We start from the raw sequence: 20,636 nt of genomic DNA, 5'->3' as shown, positions 1-20,636 counted from the left end.
GTAGAAGAGGAGGAAGATGGGGAGGAGAAGCAGAGATAGGAGGAGATGGTGGTGGTGGTGGTGAAGAAGAAAGAGGAGGAGGAAGAGGAGGAGGAAGAAGAGGGGGAGGAAGAGAGGAGGGGGAGGAGAACCAGGGGGAGAACGAGGAGGTGGTAGTGGAGGAGGAAGAGAAGGAGGAGGATGAAGAAGAAAGAGAAGAAGGAGGAAGGAGGAGGAGAAAGGGAGGAGAAGCAGGGGAAGAAGATAATAATGGAGGAGTAGGAGTGGGGAGGAGCAGGGGGAAGGGGAACATGTAAACTTTGGTTTTGTGGTCATACCCAGAGTGAAGGATATGCTGACCAAATCAATTTCTTTCTTTCTTTTTTTTTTAGCCTTCTTGTATCCTATTTAAGAGAATCACCAAACATTGGGAGAAAATAGGCCTGTTAGCCAACTGGGGGAGAGGATAGGATTTTGTCTGAAATATTTAAAATATAGTGTGTGTCACGGGTGGGTTCCTGCCAGTTCTAACCTCTTCTATAGAAGAGATTCCACAAATCTACTGTACCGTTTAAAACCGGTTCCAGCTCTCTTCCCCCACCTGTCCGCAGCACGCTTGCCCCACCCGCCGCTCACTAATTGACTGGTTCACCAATTGCCCCACCCCCTCTAAGAGTCCTATCTAAAACTTAAAGTCTTAAAGCTGTCAAGTTTGAATACCCCTGGGGGTTTTTTCCTAAAGGGTTAGGGATACAAGGGTCTTGTAACTTGACAGCTTTAAGACTTGCGTGCTTCAAATGCCAGAGTTTCTGAGCCAACATTTTGGTTGCTAAGCAAGAGCGTTGTTAAGTGAGTTTCACCACATTTTAAAGTTAGCCACGCCCACCCGGTCAGATGACTGCCAAGCCACTCCCACCCGGTCACATGGCTGGCATGCCATTCCCACAAAGCAGGCCACATCTACAGAAGAGGTTTTAAAAAATTTAGAATTTAAAATTTTGGTGTGTGGTCTGAATTTAGGGAATCCTCTTGTACAGTAATTGCCACATTGGGTTGTTAGTTGAGTGCCAGGAATCAACATTTGAAGCAGGTGACTCCTTCTGAAAGTTTATCAAATATTTCTTTCCGGCTTGCTTAGCCTTCAACAGATCCATCCTTTCATATCAGTTAAGCAGCCTCATAGAAATAACCCTATACTGAATGAACTCATCAGGGTTAAATCAAGGTTTGTTCAGACCGAATGAAAGGCGAATAAACTTTTACAGTTGCCCTTGTGGGAGTCGTTGGCGGAGATGTTTTTTGGGGGGCGGGGGTGGGGTGGGGAGCTGGGACGGGGGAGGGTATTCAAAATCTAGAAGCTATTTTGGAAAGGACTTGGAGGAGGTCACTGTCTGTACGCAAAGTAGATTCTTGGAACATAGTAAAAAAATAGTGCTTTTATTGGCCGGTTTTACAAGCAGAATCCATTAGTATCTAATATCCTGCGGGATAGAACAAAAATAAAAATAAAGCCATGCTTTCTCCAAAGTCAATTTTTGTCTTTTTTTTTTCTTTCCCTGGGTTAAATTGCTGACAGGCCTGTTGTAAGCAGGGGCATGGCTGCAATAGAAAACGGAAACGTTGCTGACGCAATAATTTTGTCTTGCAACATATTCTCTCAGCAAGTAGGAGCATTTCCTGTTAATTGGGGAATGGTCCCTGATTCCCCTCGTCCTCTAGAACAGACTTTCCCAATCTGGCGCCCCCGTATGATTCAGAACAATATCTCCCAAAATTCCCAGCCGTGTGGCCAACCTCAACAATAACTATGGCTGACCCAAAATTTGAGCGTTATATCATCCCAACATATCTGGGCCCGGGGAGGCAGATGTAAAATGATAATAATTTGTGGAAAAGAAGGCACACACACATACATACAGGTAGTCCTCGTTTAGCGACTGCCTTGTATAGCGACTGTTCCCAGTTACGACGATGATGATGGTGGTGTTGATGATGAAAAAGTAACTTTCTGGCCAATCCTCGCATTTACGACCCTCAATGGTCTGCAAAGCAAAGGAAAGCTGAAGGAAGTTCATAAGCACAGTTGCAGTTTCACTTAGCGACCACTTCATTTGCCGATCCTGACTGTGGTCGCTAAATGAGGACTATCTGTAATTTTCTTGAGAAAGACCATTCATAACATACACATTAAGTATTACAGCTTCGCTACAGCAGCTACCTGATTGCTGGTCTTCTTCTCCACCCCACTGTTATTATAGAATGCAAGGTCGTAATTGCCATAAATAAATGCACTAATATAAGTAAGACCTTAAAATGAAAGTATGCGCTCAGGTTTATGTTGTGTACAGTATAGGTATAAATATTCACTGTCTTATAGTTTAGCGTTTCGGTAATCACACTTTGGCTGTGACCTTGTTTGTGCTGGTTCCCCTTCTGCCCCCTTTGTGCATATATAAATATAAACATTGAGCAAAGTGGAAAAGAGCAGGGCCAGAGGTTAGGCCTCTGTAACACAGTGACGCCCCCTTCCTTCAGGGTTTACCTGCTTTCCTGCTGCCTTTGCAACTAATGTTTAACAAGGCTGCTTCAACCGGTTGTGTAGTGACAGCATTACATTCTGTAAACAATATTGTAAAGTGTTTTAAACACGTTTAAACAATTGACTCTTTATCTTGGTCAGCTGATAACTGATCGTCTAGTGGTTCATCGCACCCGCTGGAGTCCGTCATCCTCAGCTGGAAATTCTCACTGGTGCCCCGGGTGACACTGTCGTAGGAAGGGGGGAAGGAAGTGGAGGAGAGAGTTTCGGATTTGTCGATAGGCTTCCGGTAGTTTTCATCCATCATGCAGGCAATGAGGCCTTCCTTCTCTGGAGCCTCTTCTCCTGGGGTGCAGGTTTTTTGGCGATACAAGAAAGATGCTTGCTTGAGGGTACGTTGGAAAAGGTGACTTCTGTAAGCTCTCTGGATGACAGAAGCGGACACCTCTTCCTGTTTCCGCCTCAGCGTAGTGGTGATGGGTTCGTAAGATGCCTTCGATGGGTTGGCTGCCATGAATTTCTCCTCCATCTGTATTTTAAGGGCATCCATTTCTCCAGATTCTCCCAGAACCCTTTTGGTGAAAGCAAACAAAATATCTAAGCAGTGGATCCTGTCTCCGCTCACCATGGGAAGGTCCATGGCTATGAGCTTAACATGGTTGGGTTTCGCAATGCGCAAAGGTTCTGGCAGAGAATCTGCAAAACGGGAAAGGGCAGCATAGTTAATAAACTGTGTAGCTTCGGGGTCAAACTTCTCCCAGGTTTCGTAAAACATGTCAAAGTCATCCTCGCTTAGAGGCTCCGTGCTCTCTTCAGTGGCGACACTGAAGTTCTCCAAAATAATAGCTATGTACATGTTGACCACGATGAGGAAAGAGATGATAATGTAGGTAACAAAGAACAGGATTCCCACGGCGGGACTGCCGCAGTTCCCCTTTGACCCATTGGAGTTAACGTAGCTGGGGTCACAATAGGGGGGGCCCGTGTTCAAAATGGGGTTGAGAAGACCATCCCAGCCAGCCGACGTGGTGATCTGGAATAGGCAAAGCATGCTGTTGGCAAACGTCTCGAAGTTGAACATGTCGTCGATCCCGTGTTCTTTCTTGACATAGGCAAAGTTGGCCATGCCAAAGATGGCATAAATAAACATGACCAGGAACAGGAGGAGCCCGATATTGAACAAAGCAGGGAGGGACATCATTAAGGCAAACAGAAGCGTTCGGATTCCTTTGGCACCTCTGATAAGTCTCAAGATCCGACCTATCCGAGCCAGGCGGATGACTCGGAACAGCGTAGGGGAAAAGAAGTACTTCTGGATGATGTCAGACAGGACTGAGCCTTGGGGGAAGAGAGAAAGGGGGGGAGAATAAACATCTGGTTAGTACTCAAGCTAACTAATTGGAACAATAGACTCTTCCATAAACTATCCTTGAGAAAGATCAGCTAAGCATCCAAATAGGGATTGCCACAGTCATCAGATGAGTCCTATCCTTCCCTTTTTATAGTTACAGGTAGTCCTCATTTAATGACCGGTCACTTAATAACCATTCAAAGTTACAGTGGATCCCCCAAAAAGCTACTTATAGCCAAAGGACTTGGACTTATATATAGCTTCACAGTATTTCACAACCCTTTCTAAGCAGTTTACAGAGTCAGTCTATTTCCCACAACAATCTGGGTCCCCATTTTACTCACTTCGGAAGGATGGAAGCCTGAGTCAATCTCAAGACTCGAGTCATAAAATGGTTAGGGTTAGTGATAGGTTTACAGTCAAGTGTAGACTGTAAAGTGAGGGCTAGTGTTTAGGTTAGGGTTAATGTTACAGCTAGGGCTAGTGTTAGGGTTGGAGTTAGGGCTAAGGCTAGAACTAGGGTTAAGGTTAATCTAAAGCTAGGTCTAGGTCTGGTCTAAGGGTTATGGTTAGGATTAGGGTTTAGCAGTGATGGGATTCAAATAACTTAACAACCTGTTCTCTGCCCTAATGATTTCTCCCGACAACCAGTTCACCAAACTGCTCAGAAAGTTAACAACTGGTTCTCCCGAAGTGATGCGAACTGGCTGAATCCCACCACTGGGGTATGGGTTAGGACTATGGTTAGGTATAGGCTAATGCTAACCCTAACCCTTTATTGTAAAGACATATGAAAATAAAAGAAGAACTGCAAAATAATGCACCCCCTTATTTTTGGCAGCACTTTGATATTGGAACACTGCTATTATATCATCCCTAGTCCTTCTGGGAATTAAAGTTCATGACTCTTAAAGGTGCCAAGATTGACAACTCCTGGTCTAGAGTCTCACACCAATATATCTAGTTAAACTATTAGCATCTATACTAGTTGGGTTTGGTCTAAAGACAGAGGAGCATTTTAATATGAACTAATAGAATTCAAATATCCTCAATCTGATGAAGAAATGGGAAACTATTCTTTACTTTTGGCTCTTCCCTGAATTTTTTCATGCAACCTTTCAGCTAAAATATGTACAAAGATGCATATCAGAGTAAACTGAATATGAAAGGCATACATTAATGGCATATTTTTGAGAAAATTGTTGCAAGAAAGTGTAAAATGCATATGAACTATTTCATATTTCATTCACACAGATGTAAATGAAAATTCATGTAACCTTCATGTGCACATTATTATTAATAATATTAATATTATTACCATAACTATTTTTCAAACTGATGGGAAAATGAGACAGAATAATCATGCACATGAAGCCAGACAGATTTGTATGGATTGACCTACCGACAATAGATAGAATCACAACTACAAAATCAAATATGTTCCATCCATTGGTGAAATAGTAATGCCTCAGAGCTGTCATTTTGAAGATACACTCTGCAGTGAAGATCGCAACAAAGACCATATTGATTCTGTAGAGGATGATCACTTTTTCTGGACTCTGGTCGTCGGTCTCCACCATCATGGTCACCATGTTTAGGCATATCAGAAGCATGATGCAAACATCAAAGGCTTGGTTCAAGACAAGGTCAAAGATGAAACCTTGAAACTTGTTCTGGAGACAGGAAGGAGATATTAGTATGTTATAGAAGTTAAGTCACACTTATGACAAGGCTCTCCAAACTTGGCAATTTTAAGACTTGTGGATTTCAACTCCATGCAGGCTGAGGAATTCTGGGAATTGAAGTCCACAAGCCTTAAAGTGGCCATTGGAGAATCCTCCCCTATGGTATAATTGAAAAGAAAATGATGCTGTCTGAGTTGGAATGAACTGTTTCATGGTTGAGTGCACAAGAATATTTTGCACATCGTAAATATTGCAACAGTAGGTTGGACTGTGAAACCAAAAGCTAGGTCAACTCTTGATGGCCGTAGCAATGAAGAAGCAGATTAATGGGCAGTATAATTTAACAATAGGTCCCTTAGCTATCATTAAGTACACACACACGCACACACAAACACACGCACACACAGGTAGACTTTTCAGCATCTAATCGACCTTAGTTAATTTATCAAAAACTAAACCAAGCAAAGCTGAACATGGTTAATAATTGGAACGGAAACCACCATGGCTCTGGAGGTTGGGCTGGAAACTAAGAAAATATTCCATTGAACAGCAGACTAAACCATTTTCATTATTGCTAGAATCTTGGATTCACATGAATCCACCCACCCACCCACCCAAACATCTATCCAAAAATCACCAAAACAGACGTTCAGCTGAATTCTTTTCCTTAGTGTACCATTCCCATTTTGGCAACAAACTGGACTCAGATGAGAGCAATCCTGTCATTAAGGGACACAGGAAGGTCTGCATAAGAATTTACAACCTCTGCTGGATAAGTCACACATTGAGCCCATGGCATTAATTCCCATAATACCCATTATAAGAAAGAGGAAATGGGTATGGTTAGGCCCACTGAACTGCCAGGAAAGAAGATTATCATGTTTGATCATGATCATAATTCTCTGATACAGGTAGTCCTCAATTTACAACAGTTCATTTGGTGACAGTTCAAAATTACAACAGCATAGAAAAAAAGGACTTATGACCGTTTTTTACACTTACGACTGTGGCAGTTTTCATGTAGTCATGGAATCAAATTTCAGACACTTGGCAACTTGACTCATATTTATGACGGTTGCAGTGTCTCAGGGTCATGTGACCACCTTTTGTGACCTTCTATCAAGCCGAGTCAATGGGGAAGCCAGATTCATTTTACAACTGTGTTACTAACTTAATAACTGCAGTGATTCACTTAACAACTGTGGCAAGAAAGGTTGTAAAATGGGGCAAAACTCACCTAACAAGTGTCTCGCTTAACAAGAGAAATGTTGGGCTCAATTGTGGTTGTAAGTTGCGGACTACTGTATTAAGAATACCACAATGTTCCAACTTTTTTGAGCAAAACTGAGTTGCAACTATGCTGGTATAGACAGGCTTATTTTTAGAATTCATTTTCAAGCTGTCTGTAGAAACACTTATTATGACCAACAAATCATCTATGGAGTAGTGGTCAAAGTGCTGGCCTAGAAACCAGAGGATGGCGAGTTGTAGTCCTGCTTTGGATATGAAAACCAGCTGGGTGACTATGGGCCAATCGCTAGGAGACAGTGAGTTCTAGTCTTCCCTTAAACATGAAAACTAGCTGGCTGGGTGACTTTGGGCCAATCACCACAAACAATGAATTCTAGGCCTGTCAGTGATGAAAATTGGCTGGGTGAACTTTGGGCCAATCACCAGGAGACAGGGAGTTCTAGTCCCTCCTTAAGGCATGAAAACTAGCTGGGAGACTTGTGGCCAGTCACTTTTCCTCAGCACAATCCACCTCACAGTGGTTGTGGGGAAAATAGGAGGAGGAAAGGTTTATATATGTTTGCAACCTTGAGTTATTTATAAAAACATGAATAAATGTTTAATTATTTATTTGAGTTAATCATAAAAATAATAAAGTTGGGTTAAAAAAGTAAAAAAAAACATGTAGGTGTGATGAACAGTGTATTGATAAACAAAGAAAAATGAAAAAATAAATAAATAAAAATCTGAAAAATAAATAGCAGAAACCCACATATGTACATGCTATTGAAGATTTCAAAGGCTGGTGTCATTTATAGAACGGAAAGGACCAGTGATGTGCAGTCAGGGGAGGCAGGGCCTCACTACTGTCATCATGAAAAGAAAAAAAAATGTAAAAGGAAAAAGGCTGAGCTAGTTGCTGCCAGAGTCACAGTGGATGACTCTGCTTAGGGCTTAACTGCTTAAAAAAGCCTCTAAAAAAAACGCCCTCTGCAGGAGGAGGCGGGAGAACCACGTGCCTCATTTAGTCTGACTTTATGATCACTTGAGCAGAGTTAAGCAAGGGTTAAAAGCTGAAAAATTCCTTATGTAGATGAGGCATGTGCTTCTCTTGCCTCCTCCTGTACAGGGCTTTTTTAGGAGGCTTTTTTAAACAGTTAAGCATCCATTGGGGACTCTGGCAGCAGCTAGCCCAGCCTGACCTCAGCAGCTCTTGCCTTTTTCCTTTTACATTTTTACATTTTCATGATGGCAGGCAAGAGCTGAGTTGAAATCCTCTGTGAAACAGCTGGAAAAGGTATGTGGGTCGGAGGGAGGAATTCAAAATTAATGTAATTTGTAAGTAATTTGTGTGTGTGTGTGTGTGTGTGTGTGTGTGTGTGTGTGTGTGTGTTTGTTTCTTCACTCAAACAAACTCTCTCTCAATTTTAGAGAGAGTTTGTTTGAGAGTGAAGAGAGGGAAGGGGGTAGGAGTCAGAGAGGCAGGGAGGGCAGCCCACCAGCTTTCTTTCTCTGTCTCCACGGCAGCCCGCTAGCAGAGGTGGGTCTTTTGCCTGTCTCTGCTGGTGGGCTGCCGCTTTCTTTTGCCTAGAGGTGGGCAGTTCAGGCGAGCTGGCGGGCTGTCGCTTTCTTTCTTTTGCCCAGAGGCGGCAGCCCTCCTGAGCTGCCCGCCTCTGGGCAAAATAAAGAAAGCGACAGCCCGCCAGCTCGCTTTCTTTTGCCCACGGCAGACATAGAGGCGGGCAAAAGAAAGCAAGCTGGCAGGTGGGCGCTTTCTTTCTTTTGCTCAGATGTGAGCAGCTCAGGCGGGCTGCCGCCTCTGGGCAAAAGAAAGAAAGCGACAGCCCGCCAGGTCACTTTCTCTTGCCCGCCTGTCAGAGCTCAGGTGGGCGAAAGAAAGAAAGCGCTTTAGGCAGTGGGGTGTCGGGAGAGAAGACTGCCTCACTAGCTATAAACTTCACCGCACGTCACTGGAAAGGACACATCAAAGAATTGGAAAGTAGCTCTGGATCACAAACTTGGATGGCCAGTTTATATTTGCACTGAAGAGTTGTGGGTTTTAAATACACTTTGCTGCCATCTAGTGACTAGTTGGATATTTGCACACCAGAGCTTGTAGTCCCAGTTTGGGAAGACTTACCAGCGGACGGGGGATGGGCTTCTGAGGTTTCTTGGATCCTAATTTTTTCATGGCATTATAGTATTTTTTCTGTTCCTCAGTCATGAAGATGTCTTGTCCACCTAAGTATAGGGAGATACCATTAATGTTATTTTGGTTTGGAAACTAAACAAGGTATGTGGATATGTCACTTTTTATCATCTATCATGTATTCCCAGTAACATTCTAACTCATTGCTCTTTAATAAGGATTAGATTATGTGATGTGCTGATTAAGGAGCAGAAGACTTAAATTCTCTGGTCCCTCTGGTGCCATAGAAGCTGAAGAAGAGTCTTGTGGCAAATAGGCAGCCATGAAAATAGCTTTAATTATTATTATTATTATTCTTTTTATGACCCTTTTACTGGGGTGGAGTCAGGGCAACTGAATGGAGCTGAGCATTTACCGGCTGGATGCCCTTCCTGACACCTATGCAGAGTTCGCAGCAGATATTTTTGCTTTGCGCTCCAAGAGAGAAAGATCAGCTGCTGCCTGGGATTGAACTCTTTAACTTCCTGAGTGGGAGGTGAGCATCTTCATCTCTAGGCCACTGAACCGCTCATTTAATTAATACATTGGTTAATAAAATAAACTCCCTGGGAGACTTTGAGACAGTCCCACTGTCAACCCAACTTATTTTGAAAAGTTGTTGTGTGGACAACAGTAGAAGGGATGGGGGTTCATCAATGAAAACTCAAATAGAAATCTAATAAATAAATAAATTTGATTGCAAACAAAAGATTGTGGATTTTTCCTGGGGCATTTTTAATTTAATTCTGATGGAAGACAAAAGGAGTCTCTTTTTTCAAGTGTGACTCTCAACTTGCAATCTTTCATTTAGTGATCATTTGAAATTACAATGGCACTGGAAAAAGTGACTTATGACCATTTTTCACACTTAGTCATTGCCAGCATCTCTGTGATCACGTGGTTAAAATTTGGCTGCTTGGCAACTGGCACATATTCATGATGGTTGCAGTGCCCAGAGGTCACGTGATCGCCATTTGTGACCTTCTGACAAGCAAAGTCAATGGGGAAGCCAGATTCACTTAACAACCGGGCTGCCATCTTAACAACTGCAAGTGATTCACTTAGCAACGGCAGCAGGATAAGTCGTAAAATGGGATAAAACTCAATTAACAAATGTCTTACTTAGCAACATAAATGTTGGGCCCAATTGTGGTCATAGGTTGAGGACTACCTGTACTTCAGTGTTATCCCATCTACCTGCAAAGCATGTGCAGGGATGTCAGTCAGAAGATGTCAAAAAAGTCGAGACAGTGATTGCATAATCAAAACCCCACTCTTCTTTTTGATGTGCCACTCAAGATCTTGATTGTGCAATTGTGGCTGCTACATTGCCTTTTGGGGCATACACTTTTCCTCAGTATGGTGTTCTCTTGCTGATTGTACAGTCATATCTTGACTGCTTTAAAACACATCAAATTTGCTACTTAAGGCATTTTGACATGAAAATTTTGTCCCAATACTCATCATTTATTTGGTGAACTAGCTGGTTAGAACTTGTTGGTGTCAACTGCCTCATGACTCACTACCTTTCCAGCTGAAAAATAGGGTGATATGTTAGTCATGTGAGTTATTTGGTGCTTGCCGTGCCTTCTGGAACCAATTAACTGTGAGCATCGAAGTATCATTGTAACTAGATTTACTTTCATTAAGTTCATTACACCTTTCTGATGCAAAAATTAGACAAAATCAATACAGTATAGTAATGCAAGGTTTGAAAAAGAGAAAATGACAGTCAGAATCTTACACAGCTGTTGAATAAGATTCAAAGTGAACTACTTATCTTCTTTTTTTGTTGATTAAAATTGTCAATGATGACACCAATGAAAAGATTCAAAGTGAAGAAAGAACCGAAGATAATAAAGATCACAAAATAGAGGTACATGTACAAGTTATATTCCCACACAGGCTGTTCTTCTCTCTGCGAAGGAAAATGGGAAATAAGAGAAGAACAGAATGAAAATCTATCAGGATCTCAAACACCATCATTGCTGTTTCTAAATTGAGCCATCTTTCCCCTAACCCAGTTGGGGTTGGATGATAAATATCATCTTTCCACACCAGTAGCTGGCTAAACTAATAAAATTCAGCTCAACTAGGAACCCCTTGATGTGAGATTGTAGTGAATTGTTATGAAAAAAGGAGAATAAACTCAGATAGGCAGGAGTCAGACAAGAAGAAATAGTGAGCGTAAATCCTAAGGTTTACCTCATAGAGAGAATCCTCAGCATATGACTGTAATGGAGACTGTCCATTACAGTTGCAAGTGGTGTGGCCATTATGCAAACATGCTGGTTGTTAAGTGGAGCGCTGAGTGTGTCAGTGCAGACCCCAGCATGCTTACTCCAGGCCTCCCAAACCCCAAGGCACCCTATAAACCATTTCTCTCCTCTTGGGTCCTTGGTCTTTGCCCCCCTCCCACAGAACCCCCACAAGCTCTTCCTCACACTGGGTCCCCATAGGGCTTGGGCCTTCTCCCCACTGCTCATCCCCCATTACGCACTTATCTTGTGAAGGGCTCCAGAATATTCTGCAGCACTCTACAACCTGGGTGGCCATGTGCAAAATTCCAGAATGATCAACATTTTCAAGATTCCCACAATTCTTTGTGGTCATGCTATAAAAGCAGCCACTTCTTCTGTGAGAGTGCCACATAGGCAGGGATGAACCACTCTGTTTTGCTTCTCAACTGCCCAGCACTGCAGAAAACTCCGGAAGGTCTGCCCTGCTTCCCCAGTATGACACCTTCAAAAGGTAAGTGTGGGTTGTTGGGGAAGGAGAGGCAGAGTCTAAGGGTGGAGTCAAGAGAGGAATCAGCCTGGAGTCCTGACGTTGCCACCAGAGGTCCAAGCTCTCCTTGAATTCTGTTCACCCTTATCTAATGCCAGTTCAGTGCTGACAGTTAGTTAACTACATTTTTGTGGTTGTAAATATGAAAGACCAGTTATAAGCCATTTTTCCCCAGTGCTGTTGTAACTTTGAATGGTTGCTAAACAAATAATTTTGTATTGAGGACTGCCTTTAATGTCAGAAATTTGATGTCAGAATTTTTTTTTTTTGTTTAAAAAAGGAGAAGTAAAAATGGCACTAAAAATGTTTTAATTATTCCTTGCTGGCAAAAATTGCCAGTAGTGACAGACTGCAGTTAGTCTGCTGTTGGTTGGAAGTTGGCGCTTACTAGCTGAAAACAAGCCAGTTGGTCTGACAGGCCTGTTTTCTGCTGGCATGCAATATGCTTTCCTAGTGCCTGAATTTGCCCACTGTCACTCTACACACCGTGCCCTGCAGCTGTGTCATGAAAACAGCTGTGTAAAGGAAGGGAATGCACAAGTCACTGGAAGACAAGGATTGCCATCCGGCCCTATTTTTCTATAGACAATCCTGCTGTTACGTCTACCTGGTAAAGTCAAGACAACTAATTCCTGACAGGTTGAGGGGGGGGGGAAATCCCTATAAGTTGCACTCGTTGTTAATGAGCGGGATGTACAGAACAAAGCCAGCAGGGAAATATAAGGCAGAAGAACCTCACCTCTCGTGAATCTACCGCTGCATACATAATGGACATCCAACCTTTAAAAGTTGCCTAGAAAAAAAAGAAGAGAGAGAAGTGGGGGTGGGGGGGAGAGAAGAGCAATGCATTTGATTTAGGCAGTGATAATCAGCCGTGACTTTCTTACTTTGTGCTTTATCTGCAGTTTGGTGGCGGTGAGGAAATTTCTCAGTGCGATTAATAAAATAGTAACATGGTGCCCTGGATTCTGGCTAGCACGAGAGCCTAGAGATAGATTCCACTTTGGCTGTATGAACTTTCTAATGATTTAAAACATGACACTGCCTGGGGGGAGGAGGAGGAGGAGGAGAAAAAGAAGAAAGATAGAACAAAAAAAGGAGGGTGGTAGAGGGGGAGGAAGAAGGAGAGAGAGATAGGAGAATAGGAGGGAAAAAGGAAGGGAAAGGAGAAGGAGGATGAGAAGGAGGAGGAGGAGGAAGAAGAAGAGGGAGGAGGAGGAGATCTTCATCACCATCACCATTATTAACAGGGACCAAATGGAACCAATTCCTTTCCCTCCTCCCCCAATAGCTCTTACCCATCTTTCTCTAAATTGGTCCCTTTCCTTTCTGGGAAGACAGGAAATTATCCAGGTAGATCACCTCTGCACCACGTACCTTTAGGGCAGGGTTGAAATTCAGCAGGTTCTGGAGAGCCAGGAGCAGAAATTTTAAGTAGTTCGGAGAGCCATCAAATGCCACCCCTGGCTGGCCCCAGAGTGGGGAGGGAACGGGAATTTTGCAGTATCCTTCCCCTGCCACAACCATCAAGCCACGCCCACAGAACCGGTAGTAAAAAAATGTGAATTTCACCACTGCTTTAGCTACTCTTATGAGACTCATCATATACAGCTTCGTTAAAGTGGGTTTAAAACACCAGAAGCTACTGAGAAAATTGGCTTTTTTTATTAACAATTTTCTCCTGAAATGCAGGCATGCTGCAGTGTAACACTAAGGGTAAATGAATAAAAGAGCCATATCTACTATGGTAACCAACAGTACTATAATTAAAAATATTGCCTTTGCCATCATGAAATAATTGTAATTGTATGTTTACTTCTGAGCGTTTGAAAAGGTTCCAGCCTTCTATTGACCAAAATTTAACCTTTTCTCTTCCTTACACGCAACATTAAGGATGAAACTGTGTATTCTCAATATATCAAGCCAAGACAGATAAATAAATAGGAATGAAGACAAATCTATAGCCAATCCAGAGAGAACGCACCGGCACTGATTTGTTACAAACAAGGACAAATCACTGCATTCAATGAATGCACTGCTACCAAAAATGCAACCTTCACATGTATTCCAATACTTTTGAGCCTGGGCAAAATAGGATAATGTACATTCCCTAGTGGCTGTTGTTTTGAATGAAAGGGAAAAAAGGTCCTAATGCTCGACATTAAATTTGAATTAATTGTTAAATCACTGAATAAAATCCAATTGAGCACATGTGAAATAACTTACTCCAAAGGGGTTGTAGATGACAGATTATCTTCAAAGTCAAAAATTGTTTGAGAGGAATGAAATCATGAGGTTTTCTTTATCTTTTGGGGGAATAGAAGTTGGTAATAGAAGTGAAGGGGGAGGGGCTTTGTGTGATTGGTAATTGAAACAAAAATAAAACATTATCTCCTTGCTTTTATACGTTACGTCCAATATTCCATTTCCCTTTTCATTTCTGCTCTTGAGCCTAAGAAATGTGCATCCTTTGAGACCTCCTCCTGATTTTTCCTCACTGTACAGTGTGTTCCTCCCCCCCCCCGCCTTTCTCCGTTGAAAATCAGTGGATCCATAAAGAGAGACAATGGAAAACCCCCAAGTATGGAAATAATGGTTGGAAGGGACCTTAGAGGTCTTCTATTCCAACTTCTCAAGCAGCAGACCCTGTAAGATTCTGGACAAGTGGCTTCCAGTCTCTTCTTGAAAGCTCCAGTGATAGAACACCCACACGTTTGGAAGGAGGAGGATGGGAGGGAGGCAGGGAAGGAAGGAAGGGAAGAAATAAAGAAGGAGAGGAGAGGAGATGAGGAGGAGGAGGAGGGAAAGGGAGGGGTGGGAAGCAGAGGGGACGGGGAAGGAGAGGAAGAGAGAGAGGAAGAAAGGAAGGAGAGGAAGGGAGGGAGGAAGAGGAGGGAGGGAAGAACGGAGGGAGGGAGGGAGGAAGGAAGCAGGGAGGGAGGGAGGAGGCAGGGAGAGAAGGAGGGAGGGAGGAAGGAGAGTAGGAAGGAAAGAAGGGTATTATTATGAAAATATTGATATAGCCCAGGGGAAAATGGGAAATCCAAGGGAAAAAAAATCACAAGCAACTGGAGATGAAAAGACCAGATAACGTTACAGGTTGTTTCTCTGAAACAAACAATGATCTAATCCTACATATTGATTCTTCTGCAGGTGGTTTGATAATTCTTCCTCTGCCTCCTGATGTTTCTATAAACCCCCTGGATAGAAATTTGAGCTTCTTACTACATCGTTACACTTAAAAGCCATTCCTTCTGCTCTGGAAGTTTAGGGCAGGGGGGAAAGGGGGTTCTGTAGAACACAGTCTTCAAGAAATGCCTCGTCCTTCCTTGCACTGCTTTCCTATCGGTGAACACTGCCTTGCGTATCTCTGCATGGCATTTCCATCCTGGGGGTGTTATTCGAGCTGAACTCCAGATGGAGGAGAAATGTGGCATTTATCATTTTTTTAAAAAGTCATTGTGGCTCATGAATTGATCGGATGGTGCCAAGATACTGATGAAGGCAGAGCTGCTGAACGAAAGGCTTCCCCACCCAGGGGAAGGCGAGATAATCTAAAGCTCCTTTGGAGTTCTGGAATCCTTCACTAGGCACCCTTGCAGACAAGTGATGATAGCATGAAAAATGAAGCCAGGGAGGAAAATATATATATATCAGGGAATTAGGAGCCACTTAAGAGTCCCGATCTGGAGGTGACAAAAAGTGTGGTGTGTGGTGCAAAATTGTCGTTCCGGAAAACATCCACATAAATACTATCTCCTATTACAGGGGGTCTCCAAACTTGGCCATTTTAAGACTTGTGGACTTCAACTCCCAAAATTCCTCATGCTGGCTAGGGAATTCTGGGAGTTATAGTCCCTAAGTCTTAAGGTGGCCAAGTTTGAAGACTCCTGTCCTACTGAAGCCAGCGCTGTTACTGATACAAGAGTGGAATTCTACTCAAGGCAGAACAAGAAGCAACAGGTGGAAGTTAATCAAGCAGAGAACCAACCCACAAATAAGGAGAAACTTCCTGACATTGAGAACAATTAATATTAATTAACAATTAATTAACAACATTAAAATAATAGGGTTAACTTAGCCAGTAACCAATGAACTGAGTCTACCAAAGTGATGTCATAGCCTCTGGGGAGTGTCCTCCCGCTTTCTTGATGAAGGAGAATAAGTAGACTGCTCTCTGTTGATCCCTGCTCAATTATCTCTCGTACCGAATGGTCCAGACATAGGCCCGCATCAGAAAGGGTTTTTTGAGGGAAACTGTTGCCGATTGCCAATGAAAATAAAAAGTGAATGCAACTGATAAAACAACAGGGCCATGATATCAAACCATACTTAGCAGCCAAACAATTATGTGTTGTTGGAGGTGCCAACAATTAGAAGCAAGCTAGGCTTGGTTTTGGTTCTTTTTCTTTTCCAGTATATTAAAAGCCCCTCTTTATCTCTGTCATTTACCCAAGTAAACATGTGAGCTATCTAGCTACTTGTAGTTAGCAAATTTGCAAAGGGAATCTATCTGAAAAGCCAGCAACACTGTAAGAAAATGAAATTGAACCACAACTCAGCTGTGAGATTAAACTGGGAGATGAGAAGCAGGAAGAGGGAACTTGACATTAGAGCGCCCCCCCACCCCCACGAAGACACCTTCCCCTGCCCTTGCGCTAATATATTGCTTTCTTCAGTGAGACCAGTTTATGGCAAACTTAACATTTCAAAATCCATTCCTGACAATTGCAGAAACCAGTTTGATGTAGCAGCTAAAATGATGGGTTAGAAACTAGATAAACATCAGTTCTGGTCAACTACTTACACGTGAAAACTATTTGAGTGACTTTGGCTTAGTCACTCTCTTTCAGCCAACCCCACTTCATAAAGTGGTTGATATAGGAGAACTAGGAAATGGAAACATTAGGTACATAGGCTGCCTTGAGTTAACTAAACATAAACATGGGATAAAACATGATAAAAAATAAAGAACAAACTCCACAGATGGGCTGGGAAAATCCCTGCTTGAAGTTGTTATCAGTAGGAATAAACCATTCTGAACCAATTGAATTTATTTATTTATTAATTTATTAAATCGATTTATAGGCCGTCCAATCCCGGAGGACTCTGGGCAGCTTACATCGAAGAAAGAAGAATAATTAAAAAAATGACAATAAAAACATGTTAAAAACAACACACATACATTCGTTACGATCGGGGTTGGACCTCAACAATGAGGTCAATAGCCCCAGGCCTGCTAGAATAGCCAGGTTTTCACAGCTTTTCTGAAGGCCATGAGAGTGGGCAAGGTCCGGATTTCTGGGAGGAATCAAAAGTTCCCCTAAGTATAAAGCATTTTCCTTTGATTACAGTAACTGTAACTGATCACAGTAGCTGATCAAGGAGTCCTAGTGGATCACCATTTCAATAGGAGCCAGCAGTGGGCTGCAGCTGGCCAAAAAACCAATGAAGTCTTAGGCTGCATCAACAGAGGGATAGCATCAAGATCACATGAAGCTCTAGTGCTGATATATATATATATATACTTAAAGTCACAACCCCTGGTATGCCCAAGTGTGGGAGGAAGGTCACACTTCCACTCTCTGTCATTAGGCTCGTCATAAGAGACCATCCAGACAGAAACCCAATATTTTTACTGTTGCCTTTGTTATATTTGTGTTTTTATTTGTGCTGATAAATAAATAAAGGAAGACTAGTATAGATCTATTTCAAGCTATTTAGCTCTCATCAGCTAGCCATATCCCAGTAAGGATATGGCTAGCTGATGAGAGCTAAATAGCTTGAAATAGATCTATACTAGTCTTCCTTTATTTATTTATCAGCACAAATAAAAAAACATATATATATATATATATATATATATATATATATATATATATATATATATATATATATATATATATATATATATATATATATATATATATATATATATATATATAGTTGCAGGAACTGGGAATGTCTGATCTAATTAAAAGAAGGACTAGGGATGACATGATTGAAGAGCAGCTGAGGGCTAGACAAGAAGTAAGAGATGGAAATTTATCAAGGAGAAAACTATCCTAGAAATAAGAATTCCTGTCTTATGAAACACCTGGAAATGAATTGACGTCTTTCAAAGCAGTCCTGATTATTGGTATCTCTAACCTCATGGCTTATTATCCAGGATCTAATGACTTGGACCTCATTATCCAGGAATTAATAAAGGTCATATGCTGAATGGTCTTTTCTCATCTGCCTGCAATGGAGGTTAAAAGATTGATAGATATGGGGGTCCCTCTCCCACCCTCCTAGTCCCCAACAATGAGATAGGATTGCTATATAGCTGAGGGAGAGGTTAAGAAATAGAAATATAAAAATAAATATAGAGTAGTTAATTTTACTCCAATATTTGGAATTGTATTTATTTGGAATTGCCTTTAGCTTATTAATTAATAATTCCATCTTTCTATGAATTATTAATTTTAATTATTGGAATAATAATTGGGATTGTATGGGGTCTCCTGCTTTAGCAGTTGGACTGTTGTTTCCCTGAAAATAAGATCTTCTTTTGACCACTGAACTAAGCACTTGGCCTTATTTTCACGGAGATCTTATTATTTTTGAGGTGCAGGAGGCAGTGATTGTGGTCACCTCATAGCTGCTGCTGCATTGCAATATTTTGGGGGAAGAGCTCATTTTAGCGCATGCGCTCAAAAGCCTGATTGGGCTTATATTCAGGGAGGGCTTATTTTCAGGGAAACAGGGTAGAAGACCTCCAAGGTCCCTCCTTCAGCTCTATCTGATTGATTGAATGAATGAATGAATGAATGAATGAATGAATGAATGAATGAATGAATGAATGAATGAATGCTGATAAGAGTGCAGTTCACAGAATGTCATTCTGACTAATGGGGGACAATCATCTTAAGAACAAAACCTTGAGCTAAAGGAGAGTTTCGAGATTAAAGAGAGATCCAACCTAAAGGTAAGGAGAAATTTTCTGACAGTGAGTTCAATTAATCAATGGAATAGTTTTCCTCCAGAAGTTCTGGGTGCTCCATCACTAGAGGTTTTTAAAAACAGACAGGACAGGCATTTAACTGGGATGGTTTATGATCTCCTGCCTTGAGCAGTGGGTTCGACTAGAAGACCTTTGAGCTCCCTTCCAGCCCCATGATTCTGGGCTCTATGTTCTAAGCTTGAAATCTGCATCTGAAGACAGCAGAAAGGGCCCCCATGATTGTAACAAAACAAACACAGAAAGGTGGGATGCTCAAGCCGTGATGCGCAGAACTGGAATTTTAATTGTGTACCTTATTTGCACCCATGAAATGTTGGCTGATACAGAAAAGAGCTAATTCAAGAACAGTGCTTGTTTTCTAGCACCCATCACTGAAGGTTAGTGTATTATTTTGGGAAGGGACTGTAGCTCATTGACAAATTACATGCAAGCAGATTTAATCTCTGATTCAAAGGGATCTCAAGGCAATGGAAAACTGGTCTGTAAGCAGCCAAAGATCAAAGCTGACAATGCTAGGCTAAATATCCGTCAAAAGGTAATATGAGTCAGCTTCATGTGTCCACAGGAAATTCTGCTCGTTGCCTATCCTCTGGCTTCTAAGAGTGCAGAAGGCATCATCAACACCTATTCTACTCAAGTGTGCATTGCTGGAAGATAAAAAGAAAACCAATGTTTTTCAAGGAAGTAGGATTTTTGAACTGATTACAAAAGCCTTTGTTAAGTCATCTTTCTTTATGCATGTCTGCTTAGATGATGTCTTGTTGCTGAAGAAACATGATGGAACTATTACCATGGCTGGCTTGTTAATTTCTCCAAGATCTTCCCAATAATGGCTCAATTCAACAACACATTCAAAACATTACCAGCCAATGATAATATCTGTGTTCTTATTTCACACAATGAAAAAAAAATTGAGGGTCTGTCACAGAGGGGTTTGACCTGTTCTCCAAATCACCTGAAGGCAGGACAAGAAGTAATAGATGGAAATTTATCAAAGAGAAAACAAATCTAGAACTAAGGAGAAATTCCTTGACAGTGAAAACAATTAATCAATGGAACAGCCTGTGTTGTGGATGCTTCATCACTGAAAGCTTTCAAGAAGAGATTGGACAGTCATTATTTTGGAATAGTGTAAGTTCTCCTGCTCAGTTAGGGGGTTGGATTGGAAGACCTCTAAGGTCCCTTCCAACTCTGCTATTCTGTAATTCATAATATCCTAAGATGGAACAAATATATAGCACTAGAACAAATATATAGTAGGGTTTAATGTGATTGCCTGATTCTCATGACATACTTAGATATAATGTGATTTAGCCACTGAAATTTATTCAACGTGTCGAATTTCATGTCATCAAGAACATAATATGAAGGTCTGGTTTTTCCAGCGTTATCCCTGTTCTTCCTCAGATCATGATTAGGCCAATTCAAGGCATTTGGTCTAGTAAGGATAAAAAGACACCTGTAATATTTCCTAGCAAATCAGGATTTCAGCCCAATATTTTGATTTAGTTCACATTGAAATATTGTCTGCTGATCCAGCAGGAGCTCACTGAAGTAAGGGCATTGCATTTTGCCTTCTATTTTTTTGTTTTAGAATTCTACTTGCTATTTTAAGGGCCCTGTCTCAATATTACTAATTGCAAGCAGAAAAAACAAACAAACTGATAAAAACATTTGGCTCTCAAATTGTGCATTGTCGAGAAATATTTGGTGCGTCATGACATAGATCTATGCCATGCCCTATTAAATGAACTAGAAAGTTGGGTTCTGCAAAAACAGCATAAAATGGCCTCTCTTTCCTTTCCTATCCCTATAAAAGAGAAATTTTGCTAGTTTAACATTCAACAAAGAAATGCGAAACTGGACTATTT

General features: G+C 41.6%; 1 protein-coding gene across 7 annotated transcripts in view; it reads right to left on the bottom strand.

The window, feature by feature from the left end:
* Positions 1-1,395: 1,395 nt before the first annotated feature.
* LOC106545622 (sodium channel protein type 5 subunit alpha) overlaps positions 1,396-20,636 on the bottom strand; it is a 351,125-nt gene continuing 331,884 nt past the window's right edge. For all 7 annotated transcript variants that reach the window (XM_087712437.1, XM_087712436.1, XM_087712435.1 and 4 more), the window contains 5 exons: positions 12,499-12,552; positions 10,749-10,890; positions 8,925-9,025; positions 5,272-5,542; positions 1,396-3,856 (listed from right to left, as the gene is read on the bottom strand). In XM_087712437.1, the coding sequence (XP_087568563.1) occupies positions 2,631-3,856; positions 5,272-5,542; positions 8,925-9,025; positions 10,749-10,890; positions 12,499-12,552 (1,794 nt within the window). In that variant the 3' untranslated portion in view covers positions 1,396-2,630. The remainder of the gene's footprint in view (positions 3,857-5,271; positions 5,543-8,924; positions 9,026-10,748; positions 10,891-12,498; positions 12,553-20,636) is intronic.

Source organism: Thamnophis sirtalis, unplaced genomic scaffold (genome assembly GCF_051295495.1).
Source record: "Thamnophis sirtalis isolate CommonGarterSnake01/CBP01778 unplaced genomic scaffold, rThaSir2_p1.2 scaffold_4, whole genome shotgun sequence".
Classification (NCBI taxonomy): domain Eukaryota; kingdom Metazoa; phylum Chordata; class Lepidosauria; order Squamata; family Natricidae; genus Thamnophis; species Thamnophis sirtalis.
The sequence above is the reverse complement of the archived record's forward strand: the minus strand, read 5'-3'. Positions and strand labels throughout refer to the sequence as shown.